Source organism: Echiichthys vipera (assembly GCF_963691815.1).
Source record: "Echiichthys vipera genome assembly, chromosome: 21".
NCBI lineage: Eukaryota > Metazoa > Chordata > Actinopteri > Perciformes > Trachinidae > Echiichthys > Echiichthys vipera.
Window position 1 is genome coordinate 12968986 of NC_139846.1, and position 12494 is coordinate 12981479.

At 41.7% G+C, this 12494-nt stretch overlaps 1 protein-coding gene across 2 annotated transcripts; it reads right to left on the bottom strand.

The window, feature by feature from the left end:
• Positions 1 to 879: 879 nt before the first annotated feature.
• On the bottom strand, positions 880 to 12293 carry gramd1c (GRAM domain containing 1c). Of its 2 annotated transcripts, none has more exons than XM_083935794.1 (18): positions 12150 to 12293; positions 11430 to 11536; positions 10117 to 10240; positions 9494 to 9594; positions 8659 to 8754; positions 8493 to 8573; positions 5483 to 5601; positions 5238 to 5394; positions 4989 to 5151; positions 4754 to 4897; positions 4462 to 4580; positions 4230 to 4372; positions 4040 to 4143; positions 3502 to 3672; positions 2959 to 3025; positions 2648 to 2767; positions 2136 to 2241; positions 880 to 1866 (listed from the first exon to the last, which is right to left on the bottom strand). In XM_083935794.1, the coding sequence occupies exons 2-18, from the start codon at positions 11526 to 11528 to the stop codon at positions 1795 to 1797; spliced, it is 1986 nt and encodes a 661-aa protein (XP_083791920.1). In that variant the 5' UTR covers positions 11529 to 11536; positions 12150 to 12293; the 3' UTR covers positions 880 to 1794. The 2 variants fall into 2 exon arrangements, with proteins under 2 accessions (XP_083791920.1, XP_083791919.1); XM_083935793.1 differs by having other exon boundaries at positions 11430 to 11541.
• Positions 12294 to 12494: the final 201 nt, after the last annotated feature.

Here is a 12494-nt window from a genome sequence, read left to right on the forward strand (position 1 = left end):
AAAGGTAGAGATATTAAAAGTCTTAAGTATAATAAAAGTGCCTCAAAACTACAATACTTGAATAAATGTAGGCCTACTTGGTTGTTTTGCACTCCTGTATATTACAATACAGTTTTATTGAAGTTATTCTTTTCTTGGTATGGAGTTTACCCCCATCTGTTTTATACTTCGTTAATGTATTGTGTTTCTTTATTTTACTTTCACTGTCTTTGTTTAGGTGATCTCACTAAAGCTATGGTAACTAATTTCAATAAATCACAAGAATACTATTGAGGAAATATATCATTTCCTTCAGGAGTAAATAAAGACAGGCTACTGGTCAATAATTAAAGACAGTCTAGTCTTGTATTTCACCTCTGACAAAGGAACGAAGACACACTTGGCTTTAGTTTCTAAGTTCAAGTTAGTTTTCCACTTGTGTGTCCGCAGCAGCGCACAGGACACAAAGTGCACTTCTTACCATCACCACCATCTAAAACAAAACAAAAAAACAATCAGTAATCCTGACTTAGTTGTTTCTCAAAGCAAAGAAACCATATATATTTAATAGCCTGTGTATAATGATGTGCTTGTCTTTAGCCTGCAGTTTCATTTGGATAATTTGTTACTTTTTAACAAAAAAATGTCAAAATTACCTGGTTCCAACTTATAAAATTTTAATATTTGCTGTTTTTCAGTCTTCTATGATGGTAAACTGAATCTTTTTGAGTTGAATAAACACTAATGTGGACATTTTTCACTATTTTATTGGCATTTATAAAATATCAGACTTTTTTTTATAGACAATTCATCCTGAAAATAATTGTCAGGTTAATCAATAAAGCAGCAGCACACGTAATGATTCTGGCAATAAATCTTGTTTATTAAAACAGTTTCAATTTGGCTAAAAATGTATCTTTTAACAAGCGGTCGCTTGCAGAAGTGGTTGAAAGTACGATCATCTGAACAAAAAAAATGTAAACATGAACATCGAACAAGGCTCAAGGCACTTCTGATGGTGGGACACCAACGATTCATAATTTAAAAAAAGAAAAACAGTTGGAAATCAATCACCGAACAAACTTGCCTATAGGGTTGACAGTGTGAGACTTACTTCAGTGTGGAAAAAAGATGAAATAGAAAGTATATAAAACGGTGATTCGACCTGTACATGTGAATGAGGAAAATGAAGAAAATATATATTAAAAATGTGGTTTGGGAAGAAAAAAAAAAACACACACCATCAGCAGCAGCTCGCCAGATTTGGCTCATACACAGAATTATAACATTCACATAGATTTCTATTAATTTTAATGCTGCAACCACTTCTGCAGGTTACATACAATAAAAAGGGTGAATCATGTTTATATGAAAAAAAACATTAGATTTAAGTCTCTGATTCTACAAGTTTTATTGGAAAATATATATATATATAAAAATCCCCAAAAGATATCTAAAACACAGTCTCATTTAAAAGACACTTGTGCAAAAAAAATTAAAATGTGCAAAACTGTAAATGAGAAAACAATATTGATTCACATCCCTGGAATATAAAATAAAAGTATTTCCAATAGTTTACTTGGCGTGACACAAGGTTCCTCTGAAATCCACGATTAATGGAAAGAGTGACGAGGCCAAAAAGTGCTGACAATAGCACCTGACATAAATCTAAAACCCCTGGCGACACACAGCGTGTCAAGGGTCTGGGGACGTGTAGATGGCAACGTCACTGGATACCAGAGACTTCCTCAGCAACAGTTCACAATTTAAATTCCCGGGGACAGCAGGTCCTCTGTAGCCTCCAGGTGTGGCGCATCACTGTGGTGGTGCCGCCGTGAGATTGGCCAAAGCAAAGTTCTGCTGGAGCACCACCAGAGAGCTGCGGAGCTGTGAGGAGAAGAAGAAGAATTGTCTCAGCAAGCTACAACACCTGCGTTAGGTTTTCAGAAGTGTTACAAGACAGCTGTGCATTTATGTGGTGGACGCCTGCTGGTTGTGAAATAGGAAAAATGACAGCTGCATGTCTTTCTCACTACAAGGTTATTTAGTGAACCGCACCTTTTGCACAAAAGCAGTGCAGAATCTCCACAATCGTGGTCACACAGGAGCTGCAATCTGACTTTCCATTCATGTGGATTTGCCACAGCTCGTCCTACCTGTTCTAAGAGGTTGATGGAGTCCTGCAGGACAGTTTTTAGCAGCTGTGCATCCTCAATGCTCTTAAACCCTGGTCCCTGACTGCTTCCATATTCAGGGGCCATGCTGCCAAACAGAAAGAAAGTGATTATTCTTACGGGCAAAATATGGTATTTACATTTGCTACATAAAAAGGCAGAAGATAAAAACAGAAACAAAGTGAAGGACATATAAGAGGAGTAAGAGTGAAGGAGCACAGATGTCAAGACGATGCCACTTACATAACCACAGTTACTGACAAACAGCTTCGACATTGTGAGTCATAAGAATAAGTTTGTGGGCCGTTAAAACACCACAGACAAAAAAAAAGTGGAGGAAGACTAACCCCGTACCCTACTCCACCCACACCAAGACTTCTGCTTTCTGAGCAATAGTGGCAACTACTGATAGTTACTGTTTAGGACAGATGATAAATCAAGGGGGAAGATCCAAATAAATACGCGTATCGCAGAGAAACAGAAAGCTGTCCGACCTGGCCTCGCTCCTCTCCCTCAGCCGATGTTTGGTGCTCAGGTACATGCGGTGGGCTACGTCCTCCATGGCCCACAACTTGAAAAATAGACCCAGATTCATCACCGTCAGAATCAGCAAACTGAAAAAGACAGAAAGCACAGAGTTAAATCTGACACCTCAAGAGACAAAGGTTCAAGGAAGCATGTTAACCAGAAACACACACAACATTTCAACGTAATGACGGCCTTTACAAACAAGGCAGTTTGTCACTTTGGACAAAACCCCTGAAAACCACATTGTTTTATAGGCGTTTCAAGGTTGTTAACTTACATCACACTCATCCCGGCCACTATTGTCGCGGTGTTCCATCTGTGCGAGCTGTTCAATTCTATGGGGCCTGAAATACAGCAGGACGCATCAATGAATTATATACATTTTTTAAAAAATAGATAGATTTTTGCTTTCAAGATTTTGTCGTTGGCATTTTTTAAATAGCTGACGAATAAATCATTATTTCTTTCAGCCCTAAACATGTAAATTACTGAGCTTTAGAGGTGCTGCCATTTCCCCCTGCAACCAAGCTCGTTGCTAAGCTAACTGCCTCTTGGCTGTAGCTTCATATTTACACAGACAGACAAGTGAGTGGTACCGATCTTCTCATCAATGCTATTCCTTTAAAGCCCTTATAAACACTGTAATGTCATTTACCTATGCTGCCATCTCTGTGCCTGTCAAGGTCTCGCCCGTAACTCTTGCTGGGCTTTATGTGCTCGGGCAGAGTCCGGCTGTAAGTCCGCCTTACAGCCGGTGTGTGTGTGTGTGTGTGTGTGTGTGTGTGTGTGTGTGTGTGTGTGTGTGTGTAATGTAATTTACCCATGCTGCCATCTCTGTGCTGGTCCAGGTCTTGCCCGTAACTCTTGCTGGGCTTTATATGCTCGGGCAGAGTCCGGCTGTAAGTCCGCCTCCTCCTTCGAAGCCCACCTATCTTCCCAGAGTCTCCACCTCCTTGATTCATCTCTGCTTCCTCCTCCAGCAGTTCTGCCTCTGCACAGTGTCACCACAGGACCACAAATAAGAGGGTTTCAGACTGTAAAAACACCATGCCGCATATTTAGACGCTGAGTATTACAGTGGAACAACATGTTTGCTTAATAAGTCACCAAAAAGCAAGAAAAATGTACACAAGTCATGAAGGTGTCCTGCTCAAGCTCAGTGCACATAAATTAACTCCAGGCTGATGCAGATTGACAATTATATTGCTCTTCTCATTTTCTGTCAAATGATTCCCTGCTGTGTGTTGGAGGAAACCGTTCGTATCAGGTCAGAGATAAAAGGAGAATCTAGAGAAAGAAGACAAGAATACGCTCTCTTCTGCCTCCGCGCTGCTGTGTGAACAGGGCTTTCTACTTACCCAGCTGTCTGAAATAATCTTCTATGCCGCTCCACGAGTTTTTGGTGATGAAGGACTTAACCAGGCCCCACGGCTGCTTCTTGTATTTCACATCGGTATAAACCCTGGCAGCACAACAGATATTTAAATTTAAAGAAATATATAAAAATAAAGAAAAGTCATGAGCTAAACCACCATTATCATAGCTTACCTTAGTCGACACTTTCGCTTCGAGTTACTTATGATGCAGTATCGATTTTGAGTGTAGAAGTAATCGTGGTAGGGAACGTCGTGAGTGTACACCTCGGCGTCCACGAGGTAATACTGACCATCCCTGGATTCTTTGTACAGTGTCTGATAATAAAGAGGACAAATACGTGTTTACCTATCCATTCAGGCGGGTAAACATGCGTAGCAGTCACACGGATGTACTGTAAACACACCTGGTTCTCTGTAGCGGTGGAGTACTTGCCAATGAGAGGGTTGCTGATGGTTATTGTATAATTCAGACACCTCTTCATGTGTCCAGAGTCATCTTTTTGCCAAGAACCAAAGTTAACATCTGATAACACAAAAGGAAAACTTGGATATTGCACCTGGAAGCTTTTATTAGCCAGAACTGGAGGATGAATTAGTTTAAGGAATGGCTGGAAGTAATTGTATTTAATTACCAGGGATAATACAGATAAACGTTGTTCCCACCAGATGAGCAAGAATGTATGCATTTCCACTTACTGGTCATCTTCCTGACGTTCATGAACCTGCGGATGAAGCCGGAGTCTGTGAAGAGCAGCTCAAACATCTTGTTGGCACTGATGTGGAACACCTTGTTAAGGTAAAGTCGACCGTGCACGTGGGACAAACCCACTTGCTCCGCAGCTGATGAAGCAAGAAAAAGTAAAGGAGGATAATATTAAACCACAAAAACACAGAACCTGAGCTCAAGCATCCACCAAGTGCCTCCTCTCACCGTCCTCGATGCTCTCTGAGCCGCTCTGCTCAGACGCGTCATTCTCATTGGCGTTGAGGTCGAGAGAAAGCGAGGAGCGCTTGGAGACCCGCTCCGGGGCGAGGCGGTCCAGCGAAGGTGCGGGGCTGCGCCGCAGCTGAGACGGGGTGCTGCGAGAGTCATCCTGCATGAGGACGTTACAAAACAGTGAGGTGTAGAAGGATTCAGACATGCACAGATGACACAATGAAAGGAGAAAAATATGAATACCACATTCGTAGAGTTCTGTGAGCCGACAGGGGAAGGGAAGTCCTCCGTTTGAGGAGTGGAGGTCTCTAAGGGCACGTGCTCCATCCCAGGGAGGCGAAGGGAAGGGGGGCGCTCGAGCTTCACAAGACCATCATCACCACCAGGCCTCGCTGTCAGGCTGCAGACAAACAGACAGGTGGGATCAAATGACGACACGTTTGGATTGTGTGCGAGGAAAGAGAATGTGCAGGTGGGAGTGTTCTCACCTGGTCTGCATGCTTGAATCTGCTGATATCTGTAAGCTCTCCATCTCCTCATGGCTCAGGCCCAGGTCTTGCCCATAATGCTGTTTAACCATCTGCCACAACTCCAAACTGGTCAGAGGCTGAACATGGAGGGAGGGGATGAGAAACATGAAAAAAATATCAACTGCAAAGGCTTGTTTGGAAATCAGCTCCTGTAGATATCTCCTCCTCTTTGCACAATAGAAAAAAAAAACTCTGCATTGACTGAAAAACACCATAATATGAACAATAAACTTAAAGCTGGCTCAGAGTTTGAAGTAGTTGCAGGTAACCTTGGCACATTTGGCCTCCACACCTACTGTATCATGTGCAGCCTTATCGCCATGGGAGACAAACAACCCACAGACCTTGTTGTGCGCACCGCTAGGATGTAGATCTTACATTTTTGTGTTGACAACCAAGAGGAAAACAAGATGTGCGGCACCATATGGCGCAGTAATATCCTTATACAAAGCACCTGTATTGTTGTAGTCCCGTTTATTCCGAGTGTAACGCGTCTTTGACCATATGGAAGCACATAAGTTGTTCTAGCGCATCTAAAAGCGAGATAAAAGTGTACTTACTTGACAGAGGACTTTCCCCCGCAGCTGTGCGCTTTAACAGGCTGTCAGACAGCGGGCTGAAACCAGGACGCGCATTCAGGAAGTCCAACGCTTTAAAGGGGGCGTAAAGACGCGCCGCCCAGATTTTGCACCGTGATAAATAAAAGGTAAAGACGAGCTCGTCAAACCTGTCGAAAGTCCGGTTCACAGATGGTTCAGATTACCAGACAGACTCCTTTCGTTTCGACTCCGTTAATAGTTTCAGCGTCGAGAGCGCTCTGTGAGGCAGCATGCAAATCAGCCCTCGTGGCCACACCTGGAGAGGGGTCAATGAACTCTAGAAGGGACTGTTTTTATACAGGTGTTTGTGCTCCAGATCCCAGCAGACTCACCCCCCCCCCCGCGGGAAGGCTGCCATAGTGCCTGTCCATAATAAGAATAGTCTTGTGTAGGCATTGCTGCATGGTTTCTCTTCTTAAAAAGTGCACACATTGCCTTTGCTCTATACTCATTTAATATCTATTGATTGCATTTTTTCGAAATCTCCAAATAAGGCTGGCTGAGCTGAGGTGGTGTGGATCGATTGTATTCCTAATGTCTCGGTGAGGTGGTGTGGTTTCGTGTTTAACTACATCCCTGACACACTGGAGGTAAATTACCTCAGCATATGAACACAACATCTCAACTTCACTTTTTTTCAACTGAGATCATCCGATTTGATCCTCTACACATCAGCGGACACTTTTAACTATTTTTTAAAGTTGTAATATTCAAGATTTTCTTTCAATCAAACCCAATTTTTTCTGTTTATGGTTGCAATAGCCATGTCTCTAAATCATAGTTGTGATTGTTAGTGGTGGAGTCCGCCATTCATTCTGGGGATTAGAGTCGATATTTGGCTGATACTTGTCAATCACAGATATATGGATATCGCGTATAGGTTTTCCGATTTGTGCCGTTACTAAAACTTTTTTTACACAACATAAAACGCAGAAAACGAGGCTTGTTGGGTGATTTAGAAATGTGTCATATAGTTATTCATTTCATTCTGATGTATTCTTTATTTTGTCAGTGTTGTTTTCTGGTTGACAATTTAAAACAGTATATGTGTACTAATCTCAAATAGTCATTAATAGTTATTTGTCTAAGAAAGCCGCCTCCTGAGTACCTTTGCAGATCCATATAGATGGTCTATTTTCATTACCGCTCAAAACTTCACAATATTTGTCGCCAGATTGGTAATTGATACATTTTTCCCTCTTAAATGGATACCGGCCTCAAAGATCCCATATCGGGCGGGCCTTACTTGCAATGCAACTCAACTGCCCCTGGTGCTTAAAATTCCAACTTCATTATCATACAATTTCAGTAATTTCAACAGAGGCTTTAAACCCATTTAAATGTTTCACAACAGTGGCTTGCGGTGGGGGGGTGCTAAAGTTCCCCTGGGAGCAAAAATGTGAGTTAAAGTGCCCTTTTAGAAGCCAAAATGTGTGCTAAAGTGCCCTCTAGGAGCCAAAATGTGTGCTAAAGTGCCCTCTAGGAGCCAAAATGTGTGCTCAAGTGCCCTTTTAGAAGCCATATAGTGTGCTAAAGTGCCCTTTAGGAGCCAAAACATGTGCTAAAGTGCCCTCTAGGAGTCAAGATGTGTGCTAAAGTGCCCTCTAGGAGCCAAAACGAGTGCAAAAGTGCCCTCTAGAAGCCAAAACAAGTGCAAAAGTGCCCTCTAGGAGCCAAAACGTGCGCTAAAGTGCCCTTTTGGAAGCAAAAATGTGCGCTAAGGTGCCCTCTAGGAGCCAAATGTGTGCTAAAGTGCCCTCTAGGAGCCAAAACGAGTGCGAAAGTGCCCTCTAGGAGCCAAAACGTGTGCTAAAGGGCCCTTTTCAAAGCCAAAATGTGCACTGAAGTGCCCTTTTGGAAGCCAAAATGTGTGCTAAAGTGCCCTTTAGGAGCAAAAACGTGTGCTAAAGTGCCCTCTTCAATGGCGTATGTCATGACTATATTCCTGAAGTACAGTACATGTAGGTAAATTACTCCAAACGCAGAACCTCAGTATGTGGAACAATAAACAAAACCTCAGAGTCTGTTGGACATGTGCACCAAACCGGCTGTGCTGCTGTGTGTAGCTCTTTACCCTACATACAATAACAGAGCAGCACTGATAACCTAAATGGAAGACAGGGCAGTATGATATGTACTCTGGACCGATTAGATAAGTGATGCAAAGTGAGTCTCTGAGGCTTTTTCTCACAGCTGTCATTACTGTAACTGACTGTAGGTAACGTGGACACGTGACTGAGGTATGTAACAGGGACTATTGTTGAACCAGCATGAGCAGTGGCTACTCCCACATGGAGCACTAATGAGTGTCTGTAGTTAGGACACTGTGTATGGTAACAGCAGGTGCTGTAAGTGGAGGAGGGCCTTACCTTGTCCAACAGTGTGTTTTGCCACATGCGAAAAACACCCTGGAAACTTTTCTCTCTTGCAGAGAAGGATGTGAAGAAGAACTGCAGATGAAGATATAAAGAAATATAATTGGTAATGTGTTAATCAAATAATTAATAAACTCTTTGCCCTTCTGACACAATGTACCTTCTCTGTACTTGTGCAGATCTGGATGGCATTGGGAATCAGACGAGCCGTCTTCTCCCTGGTCATAGTCATGATGTCTGTAAGAGTCAGTATAATCTACAAAAAGGGTGAAAGGTTACAGTTAGCGCACACACGCTTATAAAAGAATGCTATAAAGTAAAAATCAACCCCTTGGATACCACGACGACGTCAGATAAATCCTCCACTCAGGAGTAAATTGTGATGACATCGTATAATGACTTTTAGCAACTCCCAAGAAGAGGCGTGAACTCGCTGCTCACTGCAGCACTGTTGCATTATCATATGGGCGACTGAGGCTGCCGCAAGTGTTGCAATTATTGTGTCCTTGTTGTTGTTTTTACGGATGGCTGTTGTTCATCTGTTGCACGTGACGGCAAACTAGAATTTCTTGACGTTTGTTTTTTCAGGAACTGACATCAAAGTCTTACATTAATGGTTCATATTGCTGAAAATGTATATTTATCCATATATTTTTTTCATATATATTCTGGAATAAGACAAATACAGCAACAAATCAACACAAATGGTCCAGAGTTGGGTTTTTTTAATAATATATAACATAATATAGTGTTTTAGGTTTTTTTCTGCACACTCTGTATGTGATTATTGTGTCTATAAGTGTGCAGCCAGCAGTGTGAAATAGTTAACCAGAATATAAAGATAATGAACCATCACTGAAATGAACATTACAGAGGAAATTCAGTACATTTTGTTGCTCTGTCAACACATTTGCTGCTCCATTAAAGTGAACACTGTGTGCTTCTACACTGCACACCCTCCCTTCTTTCCCTCTGTCCTCCCACTCTCTTATTACCTTCGTACCCCGAAACACATTGCTGTAGAAACAGAGCCAGTTCTCTGCGAGGTAGAGGCGTCCCTGAAGGAGGATGTCCCGCTGGAGAGCGCACGGGTAGTCTGTGGAAACATATATAGCAGGCAAAGCATCCCTTCAAATGAGTGCCCCTGAGGTGTTCTGTGTTCCCTGTTTGTATAAAACAGGTCACTCTATTAAGATGCAGGGGTAGCTTTAGTGTCTTTTACCTTCTTTCAGTTCACTTTTGATACAGACAATATGTAACCAGTTATAATTCAGTTAAATTATCAACACTAACCGATGTTTATCTCCTAAGATTTTCTTTAATTAATCTGAAATTCTAGTCAAGGTGTGTGACTTGTTGTCTGCTATGTTAAGAGTATTTATTTTGTGTTATTTGTTGGTCTAAATACTTTTCCAGAAGCATTTCCACTGCGGAAAACAAACATTTAAATAAAACACAGATTATTTTGTATTTTAAGGGCATAAAAATTGCTGCACAAATTTAAAAAAAAAAGAGAATGGGAAATTGAAAAGTCGGATCTCATCGGAGAACCTCATCAACTCCAATATGAAACAAATATTTGGATCATGGATCATTATTATAGGATGCAGTCACTCACCCACTATGAGTCTCTCTGACTCCGGCAGTTCTTTGAACAGCTTCTTAAATTCATCAAACCTCTGTTTGTAGGTCGGCAGAGGAGCTTGAGGTCCCACGAAACACTGTGCCAGAGGGTCGGCGCTCTGGTGGAGGACATGTAGACATCACTGATACATTACAGACATTTCCTCTGTCTTTGTACACAAAAAAAAACAAGTCTGACCAGATTTAAAAGAGGTAGAGAGGCAGAATAAGATTAAGAATTTAGTAACATCTCCTGTGCGTTTGAGCAGATGATAAACAGCATTTTAAATCTTTTGGGCTTTACATGAGCGAGGCGACAGCAGTCCCTCTTGTGTAAGGTGAAACATGGAGTAATGATGGTTTATCTGCAGGGACTTGGAACTGGAGCCAGTTCCAAGTAGCCTGTGTGGACTGGTAACTGTAGAGGTGCACTGCCAATGTGCCCCTGAGCAAGACACTGAACCGCTCACAGACAGCTGTGTTCCAGCAGCCGTCACTGATGAGGAAGTTGTAGCAACATTGCACAGATGCTATAATAACAGCATGTATTTATTTAATGATTTTAGTGATTAATGGAGCTTTGTAGCGCTGCAACTGACAAACATAAAATATCAAAAACAAATGTAGAAAAGCTCAAGATGTCGTCCTCAAATGACTTGTTTTGTCCCCAACTCAAAGATATCAGTTTATTGTCATAGAGGAGGGAAGATATCAGGAAATATTCACATTTAAAAGCTAGAATCAGAGACTTTTGCCCTATTTTCTTATAAAATGACTCAAATGATTAATTGACTATCAAAATAGTTTGCGATTAATTTACTAGTTGCCTACTAATCGATTCATTCTATTTGCAGGTCTAGAGTGCTTTTATTGTGTTTTTTTATCACGTCTGTGTTTGTAAAATGTGTATCTAGATGCCTCAGCGTACCGCAAATCAGATCTACCTGCAGATACAAATAAAGTAACTTAAATTCTCATCATTCTGACATCTCTCCACATTGATGTGTGTGCCTGTGTGTGTAAGACAAATGACAACTGAATGGAAAAAAAGGGAAAGCGTACATTATCATTATTTAAAACCGACCCACAAGAGGACAGTCAAAGATTCTCCATGTTATAAATGATACTAGAACTACATGATTTCAGAGAATTGCCATATATGAAGGAGCTTGGTCTAAATGTGTGTGTGTGTGTGTGTGTGTGTGTGTGTGTGTGTGTGTGTGTGTGTGTGTGTGTGTGTGTGTGTGTGTGTGTGTGTGTGTGTGTGTGTGTGTGTGTGTGTGTGTGTGTGTGTGTGTGTGTGTGTACCTCTTCTTCATCAGAGCTCCACCTGACATCCACCATGGATGCTGACTCGTCTGTAATATCATCACTGCCCACTCCTGACCGGTTGGATACCTGCTCCATCTGCTCTCCTGCGCTGTTTAAAATTATATATATATATATATAAAGATGTTCTTCTTTGAAACTTCTTTATATCCTGCAGCAGACACGTTTCAGTGTCTCCAGCAGGGTCATAAGGAGAGAAAGAAAAAACTTTTGAGTTTTTTCACAGTTGATCTGAACCTCGGCGGTAAATGTCATGACACATGGATACCCAGCAGCACTACGGGAAGTCATAATCACTGCAACAGAACTGGTTTGACTGGAGGGATACGTTGGAATTAAGAGTCAATGAACAGAACCCTTTATGCGTTTGTGAGTCTTTTCTTAATGTCAAAGTAGAACTGATTCATGTCACAAAGTTAACAATATTCACATTCATTTTGAGAAACTTTCACACAATAAAAGTCACACACGCTTCCACACTGTCTGTGTGCTGGCAGATTGTGTGGGCAGATATGACCTATCATAAATATCAATGAGGTCTTGTCAAACAAAACCGACCCGATAAAAGGTGACTATCAGATCGAGTTAAGCCGACAAACACTTTTACGCACAGTGCCATGAGCGCACACACACAAGCTTGCTGAACCTCGAACATGTCTCCACATGCGAGTAACCTTCAGTTGTTGTCGAGCCACTTACCAAACACGGAGGGGACCCAGGATTTCTGTTCTCTCCCGATGAGACAGAGTTAAAAAAGAGATAAAGTAGAAGCCAAGTAAACGCCAGTCGTTTCCGCACAGCTCTGAAGCTCTGCTCAGGAGTTCAATGTTGTGCTCGTGCTTCTTCTTGTTGCAGGTGCATCCTATCCGGCCAGGTGAGCATGAGTCATGTCATCGATGACGCTCATTGGTTTTCACATGACACGTTTAGGGCTCCAAAATGATCTTACCCTTTATATATTCAGGATATGATTCCACCTATGTACTTTTGTATGCCAAGTATTTAAGTGAGAAGTATGGTTTTTATATATATATATAATATTTT

Excerpts from the sequence above, each read along its gene's own strand:
- gramd1c (XM_083935794.1), bottom strand. The coding sequence starts at position 11,528 with ATGGAGCAGGTATCCAACCGGTCAGGAGTGGGCAGTGATGATATTACA. Across the intron at positions 5,395-5,482 it reads GATTCAAGCATGCAGACCAG|CCTGACAGCGAGGCCTGGTG; the intron begins GTGAGAACACTC and ends GTTTGTCTGCAG. Across the intron at positions 4,144-4,229 it reads AAGCGAAAGTGTCGACTAAG|GGTTTATACCGATGTGAAAT; the intron begins GTAAGCTATGAT and ends TTGTGCTGCCAG.